Source organism: Cottoperca gobio, chromosome 20, assembly GCF_900634415.1.
Source record: "Cottoperca gobio chromosome 20, fCotGob3.1, whole genome shotgun sequence".
In the NCBI taxonomy this organism is placed as follows: Eukaryota; Metazoa; Chordata; class Actinopteri; order Perciformes; family Bovichtidae; genus Cottoperca; species Cottoperca gobio.
The window spans coordinates 6622553-6647049 of NC_041374.1; the positions used below are offsets into that span (position 1 = coordinate 6622553).

Consider the following 24497-nt stretch of genomic DNA (forward strand, 5'->3'; position numbering starts at 1 on the left):
GATCCGCCTGTTCGCTGTCCTGCCGAGAGTTTTATTAGAGCTTCATTATTTAAGGCATAGTGCAACATTTAGTTCCATAGTTAGAGTTAGATATGCTAAATATGAAGCGACAACTAGCAGCTTAGCTTAGTTTAGCATAAAGACTGGAAACAGTGGGAAAATGTCAAATGTATTCCGTTAAATACCTGCATTGGTCTTAATTGTGCAGAGTTCTATGCTCTATATAAGCATCCCCAACTGTATTATTTACAGTAATGTTAATAGGAATGATGATAAAGTGCAATAATGTGGAAATGTCCTTATTTTGATAGGAAAACAAGTTCACGAATGGATGTCGCTCTCCTGCTCCTTCAAGCACAGCTGGGTTTCTTTTAGTGCCGCAGAACAGACCACTCTCCAGGGACCTTACAATACCAAACACCCACGCATGTCACACCTCCGATATAATGGAGGGGGGGGGGGGGGAATTGACCACAAAAACGGCGCCTTTGGCCATGGAAGGAAAGCTTTTCAAACACAATTATTTTTCACTTCCCAATCAAACAGTTCTGACTGTTCATCAGTTTAGCGTACATGGTAATTTCCTATTCAACTGTTTCATTATGGAGACTGAGACTAAGTGTGTGAAGCTGCTGAAGCGGCTTTAGTCTGGGATAACACCAGGTGATAGCCTATTACAGTTTAATCACTGCAGGTTTTGACTCATTTGCAATCCATGCCTTCCATTTAGCGACTCGAGTGTATCAATTAAAGATTCATCGAAGGCAGTACACACACACACACACACCTAGTGATCTGGATTAAATATTTATTGCAAAGATGTTGGTCAGGATCATAATGGAGCCATAACACTTGACTAGTCCGGTACATAATCAGGACTGGTGGCATAAACATGGCACGTTACACAAGCAGGCTGCCGCAGGGGTGGCTTCAGGACATGAAAACACACAAATACTTCAGCATTTCTTCATCATGCTGATGCCGTTTTTTTTTTTGTTTTTTTTTTAATTGGCTGTCTCTCATCTCAGGAAGGTTCTGACTCATCGCAGATTTAGACGCCTCTCCCAAAAGAAAGGGCACAAGACATTTCCTGAGTAGTAAAGCATGCAGCCAAGCGAGTTTTTTTGAAAAACGAATTAGGGCCTGTAGCCAGGGGTTTCCACCACTGCTACATCCACTAACATTCAGGGTTATTTTTAGCCTCCTTCTCAGACTGGAGGAGAGAAGAAACCCCCCTGGTATAACAGGGGGAGGCCAGTGGGAAGCTGCGTTATGTTTGGGGAGGAAAGAGGCAGGTAAGCTTTATGTATGGGGATTGGAGATGTAGTGTGGTGGTGGTTTAACCCACCTGAACTCACCTTTAGGTGGGCATAAATCTTTCTCACATAAATCTGTAGTTTGATAATAAACGTAAACTAATGCACGCTTTATGAACTGGGTCTTTTAATGACAAGAAGGCCAAAGGGATGTTTTGCTGAGCTTGTTGTTTACCAGCCTTTTCTATTCATACCAACATCACTGTTCAGGTTTCAACCATCTGTGTGCCTACCTGAATTCAGGAGCCAGGTTGGGCTTCAGGCCATAGAAAGCAGCCGATAAGGTCAAAAGCCAGCGGGGAACAAAATTCCCATTTTCACACTCCAGGTAGGGCGCAGACCATTTGACATGTGTCTTGTCCGGGATAAAGCTCTCTCCTCTTTTTAAAGAATTGTCAAGTGATTTAAAATCTTGACTCAGCACCCTCTTATGGAAACTGGGCTTCTTCCTGTCTTTGATACCGTGGTACCACTCTGTGTCTACAGTGCGGTTGTGCAGATGGTGGTGTGCCATGCTGGAGAGGTCATGGAGGACTATCTCTCCACCGGCCCTGGTGGCTTGGAGGAGCACAGAGGGGCCCTCCACAGACGAATCCGCGCTAAAAGTGACGACCGCCCGGTGAATCTTGGCGTCTCCCTCCAGTACACTCCTGACTAAGGCATGGTACCACTCAATGTCTCTGCGGAGACTCTGCTCCCTGGACCTGTTGGCTTGCAAGATCATGTTGAGGAAGTTTGTGGCGTGCAGCACCGTATCCAGCACGCTGTTCATGGAGTAATGCGGGGTGTCTTGTGACCTTCCCCGCTGAGAGGTGAGCTCGTACCTCCGCGAGCAGTTGGCGTGCTTTAAGGTGGTCGAGTCCCCCGTGTGAAGAAAAGCCGTGACCACCCTGGGGAGAAGCTCCTCTATTTTCTGCGGCAGCTCCGCCGTCTCCCCGGGAGGATGCTGAGGCGCACGGAGATGCGCCAGCTGCCGACGGTGCGTCTGAGCGCCGTAAATCGCCTCCTGCGCTCTGATATCTTCCCCATGCGCTGACCATTCCGCGTATTTATGGTTTGATCCGATCACAAATCCCACTTGCAGCAGCAACGACATCCGAAAAACAGCCATCTCCCTCCAGAAAAGCGTCCACAGATGTTTAGGGGATTGCTGCTCGGAATTAGAGTGTCGTTGGGCGTGCTGTAAAAAAAAAAAAAAAAGAAATCTTCCAAATTGCTCCGCTAAACCATCGCTTCACCACTTGTAGGATATGCTTGCGAGCTCCACGCCTCTGATCTTGAAATCAAAAAGCAGAGGAGGGGGAAAACGTAAGGAACCCCCTCGCTGTCCTCGCTAAATCCCTTCTTCTTCTTTACAGATGCCTCATGCAGCTTGTTGATGTGGAGTGTCCGCTTGCAGCTGTTTCCCCCCACCTCTCTCTCTCTCTCTCTCTCTTTCTCTCTCACTCTCACTGTAGACAAGACTGTCTTGGCTTTGCGGCGGACCTTCTCCCTCTGCGTGAAGGCTGCATAGACTGATTCAAAACGAAGAGGAAGGGAGGGGTAAAGGGGGCAGGTTATTGTTATATTTATATATTTTCTATAGGAGGCACCGAGTCAGGGAGCTTCTCACTTGGATGATAAACGCACTCCGCCCTCTTCCGACCACAACAGGCATTAAGTAGGCCTACCAAAGCCACGAAGAGACACATCAGGAGCTCCGCGCCCTTAAAGCCCGTCTTCCTCATCATCTCATAGGGCTCCAGAAGCGCCGTTGATCCGCGTATGGCCGCTTCTTCTGTCAATCACAGCGCAGTGTTCGGTGGAGCGGGGAGGGAGCTGTCCGGTGCTGAAACAGATGAAGTCAGCGTCGTCTCATTTATTCAAATGAATCACCTAATTTAGATCAGTTGATAGAGATTTGTTCAAGAGTTGTTTATTTATTTTTTATTTTGTTATGCTGTTGATCAGAGTATACTAGCTTAATTACATCCACTTCAATTTCAAATTGTAAAATGAATTGAGAAAATATTTTTAAAAACGAAATTCCCTGATGCAGATGAGAGCAGGAGGAAAAACCCATATATATATATATATATATGTTATTTTATTTTTAAAAAATTATTAGTTTTGTTTTCTCTTAATGTGTAATGATCAAAAATCTTCATCCCAGGTATATGTTTGGCATTTGCACTACACGGACCAATAGGAAATACAAATCCGGAAATAAAAGTTGGACGAAAGTTAAGGAAATGTTCGGGGTTCGCCATATTTAGCTGCTTATATGGGCGACTGTAGCTCAGTCTGTATGGGGACTTGACTTGGGAACCAAAGGGTCGTCGGTTCAAAAAAAGAGTGTGGAGTGGACTGCTACTTTGAGAGGTGCCCGTCTATCTCCTGGGCACTGCCGAGGTGTCCTTGAGGTGCCGAGGGCGCTGTATAGTAGCTGCCCACTGCTTTGTTTGGCCTGAAGTGTCATTTAACACACTAAATATTAAGCAAACGTACTTCATCAGGATTGTTTGGGTGTCGTCACATTTGATTGACAGTGACCAAACAACCCTTTACATTTCATCAGATTCTAATTCAAATCCTGATCGGCGCTTGGAAATACATGACCTTTTTTTCCATTTTGATGGCCATGCGTTTGAGATTAGATGTTACTAAACAACCACATGTGGGTGTAATGCTTGGGTGTCCGCATACTTTTGGCCATATGCTTCAAGTTTGAAAGTGTTTTAGTTTCGTCAAATACCGTACGACAACAGAAAGAGTTCAAACTTCATAGATGTCCTTGGGGATTCTCCGCCAACACTGCACCGGGCAAACTATAATGTACCAAAAAGATGCTTCTTTGTAATCCTTAACCAGACTACTATGTATTCTTTTTACTGTAGGTACAACTGGGCAACCATTTCTCCAAACATACAGGGCCTATTTGTGGCAATTCAGCCATGACTTTCCTTCAACCTAGACATGTTTCTAATCAAAAAAACAAATTTATGTTGAGTCGAGCTGTTGCTCCTGCACACTACACTGAAGGATCATGGATCATGGTTTTATTAAGCAGTCTCTCTCTTTCTTATTAGTTAAAGCTCTAAGGATGCTCTCTCTCTCCCTCTTTCTCTCTCTCTCTCTCTCTCCTCTCGCTCTCCCTCTCTCTCTCTCTCTCTCTCTCTCTCTCTCTCTCTCTCTCCTGGGTGTAGGGGCATGTCACGTCACGCTGTGTGGGCTAGAGGCATCTCGTCCCGGAAAGGAGGGCGAGGAAGACAAGCGTGACGGAGGGTGACGGATCCCAGAGTCGACCCGCGCGATGCATGGGCCACTAGGGATGCTGGAATTTGGAACCTGAAAAAAAAAACCTCCTGGGTTGTTTTGTTTTTTACCAAAACCTACATACAGCAGCATCCAAGAGGCTGCTTGCTTGTCCAATCTCGAAATCTGGATATCTGCAAGCAAATGGCCTGAGACAGAAAATCCAAAATGCAGAAAAATGATTGGGAAAACTTGATCCTGTACAACTGCATGGCCTGTAGGTCTATATCAAAACAGCTGCATATTCTCAAAAAGTTATTAAGTGAATCTGCTTCTCCATCTCTTTCTGCTTCTCCATCTCTTTCCATTTTGATGTTGGGGCTACCAAAATGCTGCAGAGAGGGAAATTAAAGCAATACAAAAAAATCCTAAAACATCAGTCATGGTGATGATGACGGTGACGAAGGTGGAGATAGCACCTTCTTTGGAGGTGTGAACCATCTGCATGGGCAAAGGGTTCTTCATGTTAATGTGCTGCCAGTTGGAGACTTGATATGACATAAACAACAATTCCTGGAATTGAGAAATGGTGGTTCAGCTTAGTTACGTGCACTTTGGAATAATGTGACATTTGAAAAGTATACCACCCTAGAGGGTCAATCTGATACATATTGTTCCTGCCCCATACGATAGGCTTGATGTGTTTATTGTGGAAGATGATATGAGCTGTAAGGTCTCCAAAAGTCCTACTGCTTCAGAACTGTGATGACATTTCAGTGCAGCAATTGCAGCCCCACACACATTACATCACTGTTATATGTTCAAATGAAACACTCACATTCATGAAAGGTTGAAGTTTAAATTACACTTGTATATGTAGCCTTAGTGCAAAAACCAAATGACTGGACAACTTGTCTCTAAAGGCCCTGTCACACATATCCGTATGGCAGAGACGTATGCTGGCGTAGACGAAATATCGACAATAGGTTGATATAAATTAAGGGTAAGTTGTGATCGTTCGAAGGACGCAGACGATACGCCGAACACGCCAGACATACGGCCCTGTCACACAGTTCCGATGGCAGAAGCGTATGTACGTATATGAAAAGTAGCTCAAAATACGTCCAACTTTTCCACAGCGGTGTTGTAGCTGACGCATACATAACGAATACGTAACAAATTATTATACGTATGTCCAACGTATTGATAACGTATCCCTTACTCATACAAAACGTATCAGAGTGTCTGGACAACGGAGCTGGAAAAGTGCCATCTGGTTCACGTCATGCTGATGCTGGAGAACAGAATGTACTCTTGTCGCAGCCTCTCAGCATCCTCCATGCTCTCTGATGATGGTTTATGTATTCATCAAGACGTGCTGTGAAGAAGTGAGGATGAGCTCCTCACAGGGACCCTATATCCTATATTCAAACCCCAATAAGCTCCCAAAACGCTAGCTGAACGCTAGCTGTACTGTAGAAACACGTTTAATATGTTACTCCGTCGTCAGGGATAATCTTAACATAGGGTAGGAATAGGTTATCCACTCGTTATCAATAAGTTGGCTGTAGGGTTCACCGTCAGCCGACGTAGCCGAAATCTAACGTACCTCTAACGTATTCACATACTGTATTTACGTAGGTATTGACGTACTGTATTCATGTATGTCTAACGTAACGTAACTTATGTGTAACGTCTGCATATCTTATGAAGCACACGTCGGGTACGTCCGGTAATTTTGAACATGTTCAAAACATCAGCGTTCAACAACGCACCCCAGCGTAACACAGCGAGCTCTTAACGAACACTACTTATACCTTACCTTATATCTACGTACACCAGCGTGTTGCCGATATTTTGTACACACCATATTTTTGTATATCTTATGCATTAGTTGAGTATTCGTCTGATACATTTTGTATAAGTAAGTGATACTCTATCAATAGTTAGACATGCGTATCTGTATATGTTCACTTGTCCGATCCGATGAAAAGTTGGACGTATTTGGACTCTGACAAATTTTCATATACGCCAGCATACGTTTCTGTTATACGGATATGTGTGACAGGGACTTTATGGAATAGCAAGTCATCTACAGCAAGTGCTCATGCTACTGCCAGTGAAAGAAATGCAACTGTGCAATTATATAGTCTTTTAGAGACGAGTTGAACGTTTAGCAGCACGTCAATGTGCTCCACTAAGTATACAAGTTGCCTAATAAGAGGATTTGTACTCTAATCCACACAGTAATCATAATAAGATGTTATTGCAGCATGGAATAATAGTAAATGTCCTACGTATTCATTGCTAGAATGACTGTATCGGAACAGTTGGTTTTGGCTTTTATGCAACAACACAAAAAGTATGCAAACTATTTTGTGGATGTAGAAAAAGGTAAAATAGTAGAAAAGTAGTAATCGACAGTGAAGCCGATGCAGACGGCAAAAAGTATCATGAATGTGAAATTGAGTCTGACGTCCCAAAGCGCCCATGAAACCATTTACCCGCGCAGTCACTGAACCAATCGAAACAAGTCACCCACAATGAGCAGAGGGGGTCTGGAATCAGCAGGAGAGAGACAACCAGCATCACAGCTGTGATCACGCCAAGGTTTTTTTTAAATCGTGCTGCAGACTACTACTCGTAGAAGATGAATTTCTGGTTATAAACTAATAGAGATGCTATTATGGCATCTGCCAACAGTGGTTTTAAGTCCCTTAAGCATGTGCATGTATATCCACAGTCTGAATGAAGAACTTGGAAGCATAGATGGCATCCCCAGTGAGCTTAACATCTTACTTGAAAAAAGAAAATTAATCAAAAAAGATTTTGGAGAAAAACTTCAAGGTTTAAATGTGTTTTTTGTCCAGCCAAGATGTATACACCTCATCTACAAATTGAAGCTTTTTAAAGTCCTCTATGCATCTCTCAAGTTGGTGCCCCTTGGTTGTATCCCAATATGGGAATTCCTCACTTACAATAACCATCACAGATGGGCCGTAATCAGAAGAATACTGCCTATCCTTCCAATTGAATCTGGTAACATGGGAGATATGAGCTGCCAGATCATAGAGCTCAATCCCCTGTTGTACGTGGAAACGTCCATAAATACTTGCAGCTAAATATACCACATAAAAGGGAGATTACAACTCCCTTGACACTGAGTTTGATCAAAAATGGATCGTAATAATCCTGAAAGAATTTACTCGACGGTTGTTTTTTCTCTGCTCCAGTGTTCTTATCATAGTCGCCTCCCACACAACAGATGTTAAATACCTCAGAATGATGATCTGGATTTCCTGATGGTATTTTCATGCAGGTCAGCCAGTGCCTGTTGCTGGCTTCCCGCCTCCCATGTAGATGCCAGGAAGGCTCCAAAGAAGGTGATTGTGTATATGTAAGAAAATATGATGGAGGCACTGGTGTACAGGCAGAAAGATAGCACTGATGGGAAGTCGGACTATGGAGAACTTGAAGAGGTCGGTCAGGGCGGTGATTGACATGATAGCTTCTTGTGAGCCATCCGCTTCGGCACTGGGTAAAGCAGCAAGCCAAAAAAAGAGGAGAGAACAGCCAGGCCTGAGGAGAAGACGCCGAAGACAGCCACCCACACCTTGTTCCTCACATTGTCCAATCTGTCAAGGAGGTAGAGATAGTGCGTCGTTGGTGTAGTAATCAAAATCATGTAACTAACTACGGTATAAAAATATACTGTAAGCATTTATCTTGACAACCTTCAACCTCAGCAGCCTCAGAATAATCTTGTTGGATATACGTAACAAAAGGCGTCACACATGCGTACATTTGATGCAACAATGTGCACACATTTACAAACAACTTTACACAGTCGAACTAAAAACGAGGCTTTGACAAATATCTTTTACACCAGGGTGAAAAGATGGTGTTACACTGCCCCCTCTGGTTGAAACGTTTGATTAAGTTGTACCTTTGACCGCACGTAACAGTGATGTCATTGCGTACTGCCACACCGAGTACCATTGTGTAGCAAGACGAGCGGAGAAACGCAAAGTCAGCAAAAAAATAAAAGATTTCCAGCTGCTGTTAAAGGAACTTTGTGGCGTTTCTGACCACTCTTAGCACCGTGGGGCAATGTTTTATGTGTGGGTCCCATGTTGGTTTCTTCTCATTCACGCTGACACATGTTACACACCATGCACAGTCCTGCCAATGGTTTCACACTATTCCACTCATATGGGTGGTAGAAACGCAGCTCTGTGCAAGCCAAGGCGAAGAGGATAAAGACTGCTAGCTATGTACTGTAGGCAGGTTTCAAACTTTAAAATAACTTTGTTTATAGACAAGGAAACTCCTCTGGCATCGTTAAGTTGCTCTTTAAAGCAGGATTATGTAACTAATCCTAAATAGCAGCCAATAGGGATAGTGATAAATACAGGATAATTGTAATGGGAATTTGTGAGCGAAGTACCGGAAACTTGACATCAAGGAGAACCATAGCCACCATCAACTCTCCTCTCGTCTGGGTATTTACCTTGGTAACCTCAAGCCGGAGCGTGTTTAGACCCCACCTGTAGATAGGATGGACGTCACAGCTGCTGTCCTGAGCTATGTCCAAGAGCACTATCTCCGATGTTGTTGTCGAGAAAGTTTTGTTTATGGCTCTGCCTTCATAGGGCATGATTAAGGAGTCTGTAAACCTTATCTTGCAGCTGGCCCTATTAGCCCCGAGGAGATAAACAAGGGCAATCTCCGGACACTAAGGAATGTTGCAGACCAAGGCTATCTGCACCGAGTCTGTCCACGAGTAGGGAGGGACACAAATTGATAGGAATGATGGATATCATTTGGAATATGATAGGACCAATACTATAGAATTTAAGCACTAGTAAAATAATTCAATATCAATAATTATACTAAAAGTCAAAATGCTTAGTACACAATGAAAATAATAGCAAGACCTACAATGTGTAATAGTGTAATAAAAACAACCTACTGTACGTCAAGCTATATGTCTAAATTGTTACGATAATGTAATGTTATAATGTTCATGTGTCAGTCACTTTGGTAAACAACAGCTCTCTGTGTCCCAGACTTGGCTCGCAGTCAGGAAATAGCTCACTGTGTGACAGTCACTGATCACTTCTTACCTCAGGCAGGAAATCACCGAGAAGGTGATAGCACAGGCATAAGTGATGAGGAATAAAGGGAAGCCATCTGTGGTGTGACTGTCAATCTCCTCCTGCCTGGATTTGGAGGTGTAGTAAGACACCTACAATGGAGCAAAGAGACGCAAACATGAAGTCAGAAAAACCTGTGTGACAGCACAGCTTGGATTTTTAGGAAAAAGTAGCGTGTCTGCAACCACATTGTCAGTAAAAGAAAGATACAGGCTGTAACTAGAAAATACCTCTATATGCTTATGTGATTGTACATTAACGGCATGCTTTTTTAGATTAACTTCGCAGTGCAACAGCATGTTCCACTATGAGACAAAATCCACCTTTTGTTTTGTGGTGCTAAATATATTCAAGGAGTTATTTTGATATGTGTCGGAATCCTTATTCTGTCAGTGACTTACTACATTTCCCATTGTAACTTTTAAACACCAAAACTTATTGTATGCCATGTCATAGTGTTTCTGGTAATGTGGGCTTTTAATGACTCACATTTCTAGACTTAATATCTTTAGATATACATAAAATATAACGTGAAGTAGTATTTCTCCACTAGAATTATATTCATGGTGGGCTAAAAATAGACGTAAGACAATCCCTAAAGGGAATCTAATTTGTAGAAAATATAAGTAGATTAATAAAGAATATGAAAATTAAATAAATATTTGAAAATTGAACACAAACTTTGTTGGGTGGATGTTGGATGGGTCAGTCCCGGTTGTGTGTGTTTTACAAGTTGGTGCCGAGAGCAAAAGCCATAAAACAGAGCATTCAGTCAAAAGTCTTGTTGCTGCATTGCATTGTGGTCTAGCGTAATTTACGTGGAAAAACTGGTATTTTTTCCACTGTGTTATTGATGGAAATAATTAAATCTTTACATAACGATCCAGAAGTGATTGGACACAGGAGGATCAAATTAACAATCACAAAAGGAGGGAAAACACAAAGACAGGAAGTAAGACGAGACATGACACAAAGGGAGTGAAGCTTTCAAAAACAAAACAGGAACCATGATAAAAAACCAAGATCATGACAGTTTGCTAATTAAATAATCATTGTTATATCTTAGTTAAAACAAAGAGAGGCTCAACATTGAGGCAAATATTCAGGAATATGCAGAGAAAGCTTTTCAGAAGACTAATGAAAGAAAATCTAATATCAGTAGCAGTGTGATACGCACGTCAATGTGTTTGCTGTCCGTCTCGTCTGATAAGAGTTCTTTAAATCCTCTAAGCCATAATTTTAAAACGTCAGCTGTGCTTTCCTTGTTATCTAAGTAGGAGAAGAATTTTACAGCCTGAGCACTTATGACTGAGCTGTTGGCATCTGTGATAACCCCGCCGAGCACAGAGCCCAGGAACACTGAACTGGATCTGTGCGTGTGCTCGGTGAAGATGATACTGGTTTCATTAGAGCTAATCATTTCCAGGAGGATGTTTGAGACATATTCTCTGTTGGCTTTTGCACACAACACATTGAATCCCAGTCTCCCATCATGCACAGTGATATTAAGGATCTTATTGTTGAGTCTGATGATGTCCTCAAAGGCAGGATGTGTTAGTATATTTGAGGTGTTAGTTGACACAGCAATGATGGATGCAAAGTTGCCCTTGTCGTACAACCTGTCCTCTGGAGTCATCGTAAGGGAAGTTTTCCCCGACGAAGGCCCTCGTCGCCTTTCGAGGGTCCTTTCTTGGGTGTGATCTGCCGCTCAAAGTTGTTGTCCTCCCTGTCTTTGAGGAAAGTGAAGCCTCCGCTGAGCGCCACTGAGAGTATGAGAGGAAAATACAAAAGGACAGGAGCCTACAAGTGATCCAAGTTTTTCAAAACAGCCTGACAGAGGATTTGCCAGGCAGCCTGTGCGTCTGCAGCCCATCTTCAGAATTGCAGCCCTGTTTGATCAGAAGTGGAAGAATTGCATCCACTGTGAAGGTTATAGCCTCTTACACATCTATTTTCATTGGCAAAAATAAATTAAAAAAGGCTTGATAATTACTCTTGTACCAGGAAAGAAGACCAGTATTGTGTGGGGGTTGTGTGGGAATAGATGGCCTTTCAAGGACAATTCAACTCTTCTTCAAATGATAAGAGTTCCCAGTCTGAATCAGAAAATCACTCGATACAAGTAATCACAGGTGTTCCATAACTTAGTAACTATATCACTAAATCAGTGTGTATATTGGAATCCTGTTGCATATGTTTGTTTCTGTAACTTGTAAATGTCAGCAACTGTAGACAATAAATATAATTACTTGTTTTCAAGTCCTCCACGATAACAGCTAGATCTTCCTAATAATTATAGGAATACCTTAGAAATTAGCCGCTTAACATTTAACATTTACATTGAAAGTGAAAGCCCACCATTGGATATTGTTGCAAATGATTCCAAATTGCCCCTTCCTTAAAGCGTAAATCATAATAAAACAATAATCATCATGATATTAATGCATTTATATAGCGCTTATGGATATGCAATCTGTCCAAATATGTAACCTCTTCCATAAGGCACAGTCTCTGCACTATCCTCGAGCATTCAGCTATACAGTACATAAGCAGCTGCTTGTGTCTACCTCTGACTGACAACAGGGAACTACTACACATTTTGAGTGTTTCATCTGACACCATTACAATTTGTAAACTGCTTACAAGAATAGAAAGCTTGACAGGCGCAGCAATGAGGGGTCTGGGGCTTATCGAATGGTCAATTACAGGAATATCTTGGGAATTCAGCAACATCCAGACATGCATCAACCCTGCCCTCAACAAAGGGTCCAAGAGGGTCAGTTTTACACCTCCGAGCCAGTCGGCCTTTCCCTTGCAGTTAACCCCTGTCAATCAGCTGTCAATCTGAGCTCAGCGAGTCCTTCGAGACAAGGCTCATATCTCATTTCACACAGATACATCTCGGGGTCATTGTATTCTCATTCTGGGGGTGAGAAATTGATTCTCTTTCCTTCATCACAGAGAGGAGAAGATCCTGGCAGACGGGTCGCCAGAAGCCTGATGGAGGCATCAGGTAAATGTAATCTGTTTCAGGACCCTTCAGTTATTTGGTTCACCTTGAATTTAATCACTGTTTTCTGTCCGTGTGCTTCTCAAAGACTGCTAACAGCAGAGAGGCACCGACGGGTATTGTTCAGCCCCGAGTTTGCATCAAAATGCAAATTAGTTCAATCCAATAACAATCATGTTCTGCTGGTAAGCTCCTGTTGACACCTTCATTAGCTCTCTTTTCTCTCCTCCTCTTCCTCACACTTACTCGCAGAGGTATGTTGGGGTGCGAATCAATGTCTTAGGTAATTAGCAGGGAAGCCTCGGGTGAACACGATGCCGACATTGTTGGCTGATTGTTTGGCTCTTGCTTCCAGAAATAAACCATTGATCATGAAGAAAAACACATCAATCTGCAATAATACTCAGTGTAAAAGTGTAAAAATATTAAATAAAATCAGACACGCATATAAACCCACGCACGGACTGTTTTCACTCTGTCAGATCAGATGACTTGTTTTGGTATAGAAGAAAAAAGCATCCTGCACCAAAGCTCATTTCACAATGAAAGGTCAAAAGGTCACAAACCCTGTGTAGGATGTTCTACAGTTCCACATTCAACAATGATTAAATATACCTTAATTTACACAAGGTCATGTAAACCTGCATCTACAATAAATAATAATAATATAATTAATAATAATAAAACCCTTCAAATCTAATAGGTTTCCTCAAAATAGGTTAGAAATGCACAACAATCTAATGACAATGCAATAAGTTACAGTCTGTCTCTTTTAATAATAATTATAATAATACAATCACACAGATTAGTACGTGATTATATTACAGGTTATAATATGTTATGCCATCATCTACAAACCATTTGTGAAGGTCTATTTAATCGTTCATCATTTAAAACAAATGTAATTAACACTCAGTAAATCCATTTTAGAATAACTGAGCATCTTGTGTTTTTTTTTTATTATAACTGCATATAAGATTTTAATGATACAGTGACAAATAACATATTTTTCTTTTGTTTGAATCTGCTATTTTTCTCCCCCCAGTTTAGTTGTTGAGAGTTCCCTATGTACAGCACATGATCCCTCACTGGCTTCCCAACTTTGAATACTCACAATGGTGTTAGTCAAGGCACGTTGGTCGAAGGCAGAGGCGCTGCTGCCAAGAATTAACTCAGCTCTTTCCAGTTGTGGGCGTGTGTTTTACCGCCACTTCAGAACAAATGCTTGCTGCCAGTATTTCATGCCAACATTTTATAAATGTGACGATTGTTGGTGCCAAGACGGGCAAAGATTCTCAGTTCCCTTGTGGGTTTTATTCTTGGCAGTGGGGGGGGTAAAAGCCTCTGAAATAGAATTTATTTTAAACCACCAATTCCACTGAAACCAATGCTAATGACTCTCTTTAAGGATTGCTGTGATCAAATTCACTTTCTAAATTTAGACATTTAGAAAAGCCACTTACAAAACAAATTATTGTTCACTTAAAAAGTCTTCCAACGCTTTATTACATAATTTCTCTTTTCTTTTGATGCATTTGAGGACCTTGGACGAGTGTTTCTGGCTACACCCATGCACCCATGTACAATGAAATGCAATGCAAATATTTGGACATACAATTTTTGAAAATGATCAATATTCCCTTGATTAGTGTTGAGGAGTTGTTCACGGGTCAGTGCGTAATATATTATAATTATTAACTTTTTAGTCGGTGCTATGAGAGGAGAACATGTTGGAAACAAATCACTTCAAAACTGTTGTTGAGCTGGCATAGGCCTACCTACATGTTGTTCATGAGTATACAAATTAAGGCAAACTATTTTAAAGTTTTCCTTTTTCGCATTTGTAGACCAACGTGTATGCCTGTGCCAAATATTGTTTATCAAAATCTCAATACTACATTGTGAATTAAACACGGAAAGAAAAGAAACTACAAAGTCAGAGTTCTTGGGAGCAGAAGCTCAAATCAACCCGCTTCACCGGATCTTCTTTCCAAACTCCACCGATGCGTTAATTTCCTCCTCTCTCCTCTCTATTTCCCTCCACTGTGAAAGAGCAGTTTCCATTATGCCACAGGTTCACATTAAAGAGATGGAAACATGCTGGTACCTGCAATTATCCTTGCTCACCGAGCCGTGGGCCACTAGGTGCTGAGCAACAGCTGGCTCTCTCTTTCCCTTCACCGCTCACACACACATGCACCTGCGCACTACCTTCCTCCCCCGTCAGACACTTTACCAACCCATTCCTCACATTCACCTGCCAAGCAGCTTGATTAATAAGGCCAATGCTCACAGCGAAAGCAAACCACGGACACAGAGGGGAGGAAGGCAGAAAGAACAAGCACAGAAGCCTACAGTATGTGAGCATGTGCTATGTAATATTCATGCACGGCAAAAAAAACAAGTGATCTGTCGTCCTGTAAGCATGGAAACACACTAAAGTAGAGTCAGTCTGGACTGCGTCACTGTTGCTCTCTCATTTTCACACAAATACTGACAAGTAAACCGACAGCTGTGGATGTTGCACTCATTCCTCAATCACACTTCTGTTGTTTTCTTTCATTTGATGCAGAGTCCTGTTGAGTTTATCTCTAGATGTTAATGCAGAAATTGTTGAATTTTATTTCTTTTCTGTATGTAACAATAAATAAAAGTAAGAGGGGAAATGTAGGAAATGGGGGAAGGGCTTTGGGGCATTTTGATGCTAAGATGTGATGGAAGACTATTCAACCAGAGGTTTGTAGACAACCCTGTGCTTTTGGTCTGGGACTTGGTCTGAGCCTCTTATTCCAATCAAAGGAAATCTTAATGCTGCAGAATTCTATGTCATTTTAGTCAAGTGCTTCCCAACCTTTTTGGCTATTTCAAACAAACCAGTCTACTTGGACCCTCTATAATCGGTTGAATATGTCTTCCCCCCCCCCCCCCCCCCTCAATCCATCAGTCAAATCTTATTTGTATCGCACCTTTCATACGGTTTTTAGTGTAGTTCAAAGTGCGAAAATTCTGACATTCCAACTAAATGGATACAATTAGATTAAAAATCTGTAAAAAATAATGAATAGACAGATAAGAGTAAAACATTTGTAATAAATAGAAACACCTAAAAATACCAAGGAACTTTTATATTGGATAAAGCAAATAGGCTACTTTACCTGTACAGTTCAAAATAAAAATTAGTGAACAGTTGCATGAAGTATATTAATTTAAGATGTATTCTCACAAAGAAATGAGTTGCACAAAGTCCTGTCCTTCGGATATATTCCTTAAATATTTAAGTTTTCCTGTAAGTTTGTTGTATTTATCCTTAAAATCATTTAGGCGTTACACAATGATCCTTGACAAAAACTTAAAGAAACTTGGGGTTCTTCAGGAACCATAAACTGCTACTTAACCTCAACAAAACATACTATGGCTGAGCTTTCATTTTCATCGAGGAGATAAAACAACCCCATGGACACACTAACTGACGAGCATTTGCCGCACAATTACAGATTTAATCAGAAGTGAAGAAAACACTTTTCCTCTAAGTTCTGTCTAAGACTCAGAGAGACGGTGATCCAGATCAGAGGCCATGCGAGCAAAGTGCTTTGTCAAATCTGGCCTGACTTTCCATCTATTTTAACAACTGCAGTCATAAGCAATCCTGGAGATCTATGAAACTTATCTTCCTCCCTCCTGTCCGCGCTGCTGCTGAGGCAGCACCTGGATTTAAATGACTCGACTGATAGCACAGAGACGGGAGTCATTTCTGTTATGGATGGCGTGACGTCAGAGGGTGGAAAATTACTCTCAGGCCAAGTCCACCACTGCTTTCAATTATAGGATGTTTCTTCATCCATCCCCTAATACACTAAAGATACAAGCTGTCTTTTTTCCATATACATGATTTTGGGTTTGCCAGAAGGCTTGAAAATGTCTTTAATGTAAATATGTCTTTAGAGATATATATATATATATATATATATATATATATATAATAAATAAAAAAAAGGGATATGACCTTGGTGCCCCTCAAAAACTTATATCTAAGCACATAAGAGGAAAAATAACTACAGAAAAGCATGACACTATCAATAAAGACTTCTTTTAATCAATAATTCAAAAATATATAGCATATATAATGTAACACAAAATGAAACAGTTTCAGAAAGGTAATTAGCTTGAACACATTATAGCAGAAGCACAGTTCACCGTGCTGGTCAAACTGGAAATGCCTCAGTTACACACGTTTCTGTGGTACATGTATAAAAACAATCAATCCTTGCTTGTTGATGAAGTCAGGAAGTAAACATGATCTGAAAGTTGAGCCACTTCCCCTCCGCCTAGCATAAATGATCAAACTCCCCCTTTAATAGTGTTATTCTCAAGAGAACAAAATAAAATGACTATATCAGGGGTGTCAAACCGGCCCACCAGTGGGTCCAATCCGGCCCGTGGGATGATTTTGCAAAGTATAAAAATGTGTTGTTTTGATCATAAAGTAAAATACTCTTCCAGATACCTGTGAGGAAATGTGTTGTTTTTGTAGATACACTGTGATCTGTAAATGTACATGTGTAAATGATAAACTGAGGCACAATATTGTTGAAATTGCACCTTTCTTTTCTTAAGAAATTTCAGGCTCTTCATAATGTTTTGTAAAAACATAGTTCATTAAATTTGAACATTTTCAGAATGTACTTGTACTTTTTTGCACTAAAAGCAAAGTGACAAATTTATTTATAGGTTATTATGCTGTGATTTTACTGGTCCGGCCCACTTGAGATCAAATTGTGCTGCATGTGGCCCCTGAACTAACATGAGTTTGACACCCCTGGACTATATGGTCCTGCATTTTAGCAGCTGAGAAGAAAAAGTGAGATAGAAAAGGCCAGGAATGGTGTGGTTCAACATTTCTTTTTTTTTTTTTAATTGAATGAAAAGTATAACCCCTTCTACCTTCAGTAAGTTAATGAGTAGTGGACACTGATTGGAGGAGAGTACCAGCTGCTTTTCTGTCTCTACAACATAACTTCAGCTATCCTTTCAGCAGAGAAAAGCTCAAGTAAAAAGAAAGTGGATGAGGTAAACAAAAGATTTAAGATTAAGATTATTGATACATGTTCTTGCCCATATTTATTACAACGTAGAGTACGTATAAAATGTATAAGTATAAAATGATCCACTCCTTGACTGCAGGTAAAGTATTCACTAGTTTATTCGACCTTCTGACTCGGCCAGTAATTCATTTTCCTTACAGCGATATCCAAATACTGTTGTTGCAATGCTTGCACCAGTGTTTCCACACAGCAGTGGCCAAAAGGTAGACATCCCCATCTAGTGGGCCAGGGCTCTGTATAATGATGTAAAGAAATGTTGGGCTTTAAATTCAGTTTAGATCTCTATTGCAGTATAATCTGAGGGAAAGTGCTGTTCATTTCTTTCTAAATCCTGCAGGCTCAGGCAGAATTAGGTCTTTTAAATGATGTCTTTTGAAAATCAATTGTCAATCAATAGTCTATTAGATCGTTTTACCTCTTTTTGTCCTTTTATTGGTTCCATTTGCTTTAAAAGTTACACATTATTTGGAAGAACATGATACTAACAGGACATATGAAGTATATACTTTTTGCAAATAATTAATTTTCATTTAAATTAACTTTAACTTAAGGTGGACATAACAAAAAAAAAAGTTAATAATCCTACATAACTTTCAAGAAAGAGTCCTGTATCATGCTCTCCACTTCTTCTACCAACACACCGTAATCTGCCTGACAAACAGTGTGTCGCCTCCTGCCACTCTCCTGCAGGCATGTCACCAGGTCTCTGTGTATTCCAGGTCTGGATGCAGTCGCCCCGAGCTTCTTCAGCTGCTGCACAGGATCCTGTGGAATATTTTGGATTTGTAAGGCTTTGAACACGGCGGGAGCAAATTTCCCATAGTGAGCAGTGGAACAAAGCACCATGGGGCACGAGCCGTCATGCAGCCTATCAGCGACGACTTTAGCCACGGCGGTGTGTGTGTCCATGAGGTAGCCCGTCTGTGTGTGAACGCTCTGGATGGCGGCCAAGCAGTCATCCTCAGAGCACCAGCCAGCCAGCACTTCCTGCTGTATCCTGCCAAGAAGAGGCTCAGGAACCTGAAAGTGCTGCTGTCTGTCTAAGCGTGTGAACAGCTCCTTGACAAGGCGGCTGTCTCCGTCTGAGACGTGGAAGATAAACCTCTCAAGGTTGGAGGATTTCAGGATATCTATGGCAGGGGAGTGGGAGAGCAACAGAGGCCGTCCCCGGAGATCGTACTCGCCTGTGGCGATAAAGTCCGTGATGATGCGGTTGTGGTTGGACGCACAGATGACCTTTCTTATCGGGATGCCCATTTGCTTGGCGTAGACCGCTGACATGGCGTTGCCGAAGTTACCAGAAGGGATGCAAACATCAATGGGCTCCCCGAACTTGATAACACCATCTCTGCATAGATCCAGATAGGCTGAGGAATGGTAAACCACCTGCATGAGGAAGAAAGATTAACACAACGCTTTGTTGCAAAGTAAAAGTGTGACAAAGGCTTTACTTACAGTTCACCCCCCAAAAAAAACCAACAACAACATATTTTTCCTCTTACCTGTAGTGCTATTTAGATTGTTTTGGTGCGAGTTTCCAAATGTTGGGGATTGTCAGCCGTAGAAATGTCCGCCTGCTGACGAATATAATGGAACTGGATGGCTCTCAGTTTGTGGGGCTCAAAGTGCCATAAAATACATTTGAAAAACTCAACAGCAAAGTCTCTTTCCGGAAATCATCACCCGGCTACTCCCAGGAAGAGTAGCTATATCTCCAACACTCGGCAACTCACACCAATACAATCTAGATTCATAATTAGCACTACATGTAATAGGGGAAATCTGTCATTTTGATTTTGGGGTGAACTGTCCCTTTTTAGAAAGAGAGTAACTGCGAAAAATTGCGTTGTCGTGGCTTACTGGGACGCTTGAATAGAACTCATCCATCATTAATGTTATTAGTAACACCTTAGCTTTCCCTGCTATTAGGTCAAAATGAATGCTGTGGGAAAAACCCCCTGAAATAACCCACCTGTGGCAACAGCCGGGCCCAGTTGATGGAGTTGGCGGTGCTGAGGACTGTGCCGTACTCTACAGCAAGGTGGCCCGTCAGCCCACCCTCTCCAAACATCCTCTTTATGGTTCTCTGACAGAAGTCAAAGTCTGACAGGACGCTGACGGCCCTGGCGTTGCCCTCCGTGTAGCTCGTCATCTGAAGCTTCTGAATCTCACTCACGCCTTCCTCTGGGAAAAACACCAGCACCCCGGTCCTGTGTATGTCGGTGCCACTGAGCCTGCTGAAGCCACTGAGCACTGCACTTCCTGTGTCTCCAGAGGTGGCTACCAGAATAAGGTAGTTGCACATCTGTGGGAGGCAGTAGGAGAAGAGCTGGGGCATCAGCTGCAAGGCGAGGTCTTTAAATGAGGCGGTGGGGCCATGAAAAAGCTCCTGAACATACTGATTGTGGATGAGATGTTTTACAGGTGCTATTGCCTCACTAGAAAAGTTAGACCCATATGCCTTGAATATCATTGTTCTGAGATCCAAAGCAGGAACATCCAACGGGTGTATGCACTTTTCAAGTAAAACTAATGCTCGTTCTTGGTATGACATGTCAGCTAGTCTCAGCCATTCACGTGCATCCATGTTTGGGAAGCCATTTTTGGGAACGTAGAGGCCTCCATCTGTGGCCAGACCCTCAACTACCACATCACTAAAGAATGTTTTCTGCTTAGATGATGCCGCGCTGTCACTCCTGGTCGACACAAAGGTTTCGTCAGCGTGGTTCTGATATCTCTCCATAGCCTTCAGCACCTTCTCTGCTACTTCCTCCACCGTGTCCCTTGTTCCACAAAGCACCCGCATGTCAAGCCACCTCTCATAATACTGTTTTCTGTAATGCAAAATGTCCCTCATGGACGCCCCTGCCTCCTGGCCCACTATCCTGTTCACCTTCATCCTGGCAAGTCTCTGTATGATGTCTTCACTGTCCACGTCAAGGTAGATGACCAGTCCGGACTCTTTGACGTGTTGCATCGCTGCGGAGTGAAGAGGGTTAGAGCCTGTCAGGGAAACAACACACCCAGAGGCAGAGAAGTTACACAAAGCCTGGCCTTCTTCCTCCAGGAAACGCTCTCCGCCGACTGCTGCCAGCTTGGCCGCCACAGGCATCTTCCATGTCGTCTCCAAGACATCGTCATCAACGTCGATGACAGGCAGTCCCAGTCTGTGGGCCACTATCCTCCCCACTGTGGTCTTCCCTGCTCCAGGGGCACCCATGAGCAGGATGTTCTTGTCCCCTAGCAGGGAGGCTTTGGTGGAAAGCAATGATTTTGATGTTGAAAGGGGACTCAGGTAGCATCTGACAGCTCTTAGCACATTCAGTAAAGCCATTGAGGAGTCAAATGACAGCAGCCTTGTCTCCTGTGAAAAATAAGGACATTTCAAATGCAGTTACACTTTTAACATATTTGTGTTATATCGACCAGCCACGTCATGTTTTGATACAGTGCTTGGCTGCTGTAACTTTGCACGTGTTTTGCAGCCAGCCAAGGACAGTAGTTCAAATGACCTGTCAACATAAGTGATAGTTTAATGAGCAAGACACTCACGTGAAATGGTGTCTTTCAGTACTTCAAACCCGATAATGAATCTTTTAGTAGAGCATGTGGCAACTAAACGGTTTGTTTTAACGGGCAAAGCAACATGTTGTACCACATACCGGACCACTGAAGTATTCACAAACAACTACGGTCAGTCTGGAGGGACAAAACTGGTGAGACGTCGAAGGCGGATCACATTTCCCGTTGCAAAGATATTTTTGAATTCTTCCATGTTTTCTTATTCTGAAATTAAATCTTATAACAGGCTTACACATTTAACGATACATATAAGAGCAAATCACTTTGAAACACGAAATTTCTGCATTACGCATTATGCAAGTACGAGTGACTTTTGTGCTGCATTCAAATGCTCCTCGGAACGTTGTTCTTCAGTGAGCCGAATTCTAAGAAAGTGTTTTTAGTTGGATACACAATATATATATAGGCTAATACGGATTGTTTATGAAGTATGGGTACTATACATCAAGACACAGTTTGTAGTGTTCACATGTGGACAGCTCAGATTGATCAATTTATCGCTTTACAACTGTTAGAAAATGCAGCATTTGCTCCTTTAGTTGCTTAGCAACTAGCCAGCAGCGTGTTGTCAAACAAATTTCACTGACCCAAGAAGCTAATGTTAGCTCGGTCAAGTTAACTAACGCTAGCTAGTTACGGTAGTTAGCGTTAATTGTTGTGCCTTTTTCTTCTCTTTTGATTATTTGAAGTCCTTCAAAATGTCTGCAGTTGTGTATCCAAAAGAAAGCGTCTACAATCTTGTTCCAAAGGAAGAGGTTCATACTAAAAAACCGCCAAGGTGGGCTACTTAAGAGCAGTGACGTTTCATTAACCTAGTTTTATTTAGGTTAGCTCCGCTAGTTAGTAGTTAGCTACACAATATGCTAACTAGAGAGCAAGGTACTGTTAATGTTGTTGACATAGAAAGAAAAGGATGAATTTGGCCACACATTTCAAAGCAGCTAACTTCGGAATTAGCTAGTGTTATAACATGTGTTCTTATTTATGAAAAATAACAAGAAGCATTTTATTGCCTGCTTAAAGCTTCCTCTAAATTGTAGGCTTTTATTATTATTATTATTATTATTATTATTATTATTATTATTATTATTATCATCATTATTATTAATATTATTTAAATTAAGTAAGTGTACCTGTAGTCTGTTTTATTTTATTCATAATAAATTAATTTGGAATTAAATGATCATTTTCTGCAATGTGCTGCTTCTGAAGGTATATGTCCAAGTATAGGCCGACAGTTGTTCTTGAGAAAAAGTCAACAAAGGATCCAATGAGGACGATGGGACCAGCCAAAGTAGAGGTGCCATCCCCAGAGAAATACCTCAAGAAGCATTCAAAAGAGCCCAAATTATCCGGAAGTGAGTTCTCCTATAGACTATTTGAACAATGTATGGGTGAGTCTTTGATTTTGTTATTTAACTTCATATTTATTCGTTCTTTCAGAAACAGAGAGAGAGGTTCGTGAAACCTGGACTGTGAAGAAACCACCCGTTCCTGCGAGGACAGACATTCCACCTATGGGTATTCAAACCAAGAGAGACTTTATAAAGACAGCTACAGCAGTGCCAATGAAGCCCCAACCTACCTGTGTGGACACCATTAAGGGACACAAGCAGCTCCTTGAGAATTCAGGACAAGTCCCCAAATACATCAAGAAAAAGGTTTTTGAGAAGAAATTGAAAAATACGTTATTTGCCAGCTACAACAGTCGAATACATTTAGAAAAATACAAGTGTAAAATTGTAAATTCCCCTATTTACTGATGAAATGGTCCATTTTTGGGACCTGCTTTAATACTTAATTAGATCCACTGTGAACATATTGTCTATAGTTTCCCGTTTCTATTTGCAGCATTATGGAGAAGTACCTGAGTACCTGCAGAAGCGCAATGAAGAAGAGCAGAGAGCTCAGGAGGAGTATGACCAGTTTGTGAAAGAACAGAGGGAGCGGGGAGCCATGAAACACCTGTCTGACGAGGAGCGACAAGGCATCCTGGAGGTACTCGGAACGCCTGGCTGCACATTGGCAATTCGTCCCATAAAACAGCGGGGATTGAAGGAAATGAATGTGATGATTTCAAGTATTTAACATTTTAGGAAAACAATTTTTTTCAGTCGTAATTAGTCAGGATGAAATGTCTGTTATGTAGATTCTTGTCACACGCGGCAGAATTAATAATCCAGTGCTATAGAAGCTCCATGATTTCACTAACAACTCTCCAATCAACACATTTCTTTCACTGGCCTGGAGAATTAGCCATGTCCCTTTAACTGGTTGCATGGCTACATAAAATCTGTGAATCCTGACAGTTGACGGGTTTCCCGATGTCACCATGCAGGGCCTGAAGCAGAATTGGGATAAACTGCACCATGAGTACCAAGGCCTCTCACTCGTCACAGACAACCTGTCCAAGAAGTCCCACAGATACCGTCTAGAAGTGGCGATGAAGCAACTGGAGAACGACATCAACCTCATTGATAGGTTCAAAACCATCTACATACCCAATCACTAGGACATTAAAAAAAAAGGTGGATTTAATCAGATGTACTGTGTCGTATGTCGTGAGACGCCCACCTGGGATTATATATATATATATATATAACATCACATGGGCTTGAGTGAAATAACATTCTGTGTTTGTATATTCTCATAATCTATCATAAGAAAAAAAATCTTAAATCTTAAACTCTTTCTGCAAGTTGAAGAATCATTCAGAATTACTTTCTAATATTACTAAAATATTACGTAATTTTAAAGAAAAGATTGTAATATTGTAATAAACGATTTAGCTCCAGATAACGTTTTACTTTTCAATGTATTCATTCCTTTCTTTCCACCTCCCTGCCTTCCAAATGGAGTTTCATGGAGAACAAAAGAAGAAATACTTGGCTGTGTAGGCCTTTAATTTAATTCTGATTAAATAAAATTTGCTGCATTAAAACTGAACCAAATATTTGTTGCCAGTCATTTTCATTCTCCTGCAGTGGCCCGTGATGCGGCCACAAGCCACCACAGCATCACATGTAGCTGATTACTCGTGTAATTCTACACTAATGACTGAAGCATGATCCCACAGCCCATGTGACTGGCCAGGACC

At 41.6% G+C, this 24497-nt stretch overlaps 3 protein-coding genes and 2 pseudogenes across 3 annotated transcripts in view; 1 reads left to right on the forward strand and 4 right to left on the reverse strand.

Annotated features, from left to right (window-relative positions):
* The window catches only part of gpr158a (G protein-coupled receptor 158a), a 63276-nt gene extending 60823 nt beyond the window's left edge, over positions 1 to 2453 (reverse strand). The window contains exon 1 of the mRNA XM_029458113.1: positions 1550 to 2453. Within this exon, the coding sequence (XP_029313973.1) occupies positions 1550 to 2427 (878 nt within the window). The 5' untranslated portion in view covers positions 2428 to 2453. The remainder of the gene's footprint in view (positions 1 to 1549) is intronic.
* Positions 2454 to 4508: 2055 nt separating this feature from the next.
* LOC115025769 (patched domain-containing protein 3-like) lies at positions 4509 to 8682 on the reverse strand (annotated as a pseudogene).
* Positions 8683 to 9672: 990 nt separating this feature from the next.
* Positions 9673 to 12236, reverse strand: LOC115025770 (uncharacterized; annotated as a pseudogene).
* Positions 12237 to 17583: 5347 nt separating this feature from the next.
* On the reverse strand, positions 17584 to 22101 carry thnsl1 (threonine synthase like 1). Its single transcript, XM_029458273.1, has 5 exons — positions 21988 to 22101; positions 21371 to 21517; positions 19791 to 21182; positions 18460 to 19204; positions 17584 to 18051 (listed from the first exon to the last, which is right to left on the reverse strand). Exons 3-5 carry the CDS (start codon positions 21150 to 21152, stop codon positions 17915 to 17917), a joined length of 2244 nt encoding a protein of 747 aa, XP_029314133.1. The 5' UTR covers positions 21153 to 21182; positions 21371 to 21517; positions 21988 to 22101; the 3' UTR covers positions 17584 to 17914.
* enkur (enkurin, TRPC channel interacting protein) lies at positions 21903 to 24415 on the forward strand. The gene is made up of 5 exons (XM_029458274.1): positions 21903 to 22178; positions 22613 to 22758; positions 22844 to 23061; positions 23252 to 23398; positions 23739 to 24415. The coding sequence occupies exons 1-5, from the start codon at positions 22099 to 22101 to the stop codon at positions 23910 to 23912; spliced, it is 765 nt and encodes a 254-aa protein (XP_029314134.1). The 5' UTR covers positions 21903 to 22098; the 3' UTR covers positions 23913 to 24415.
* The last annotated feature ends 82 nt before the right edge of the window (positions 24416 to 24497 follow it).

Excerpts from the sequence above, each read along its gene's own strand:
- thnsl1 (XM_029458273.1), bottom strand. The coding sequence starts at position 21,152 with ATGGCTTTACTGAATGTGCTAAGAGCTGTCAGATGCTACCTGAGTCCC. Across the intron at positions 19,205-19,790 it reads GGGCCCGGCTGTTGCCACAG|GTGGTTTACCATTCCTCAGC; the intron begins GTGGGTTATTTC and ends TTCCTCATGCAG. Across the intron at positions 18,052-18,459 it reads TGTTTGTCAGGCAGATTACG|AGCCCTGGCCCACTAGATGG; the intron begins GTGTGTTGGTAG and ends ATCATTATACAG.
- enkur (XM_029458274.1), top strand. The coding sequence starts at position 22,099 with ATGTCTGCAGTTGTGTATCCAAAAGAAAGCGTCTACAATCTTGTTCCA. Across the intron at positions 22,759-22,843 it reads AGAGCCCAAATTATCCGGAA|AAACAGAGAGAGAGGTTCGT; the intron begins GTGAGTTCTCCT and ends TCGTTCTTTCAG. Across the intron at positions 23,399-23,738 it reads AGCGACAAGGCATCCTGGAG|GGCCTGAAGCAGAATTGGGA; the intron begins GTACTCGGAACG and ends GTCACCATGCAG.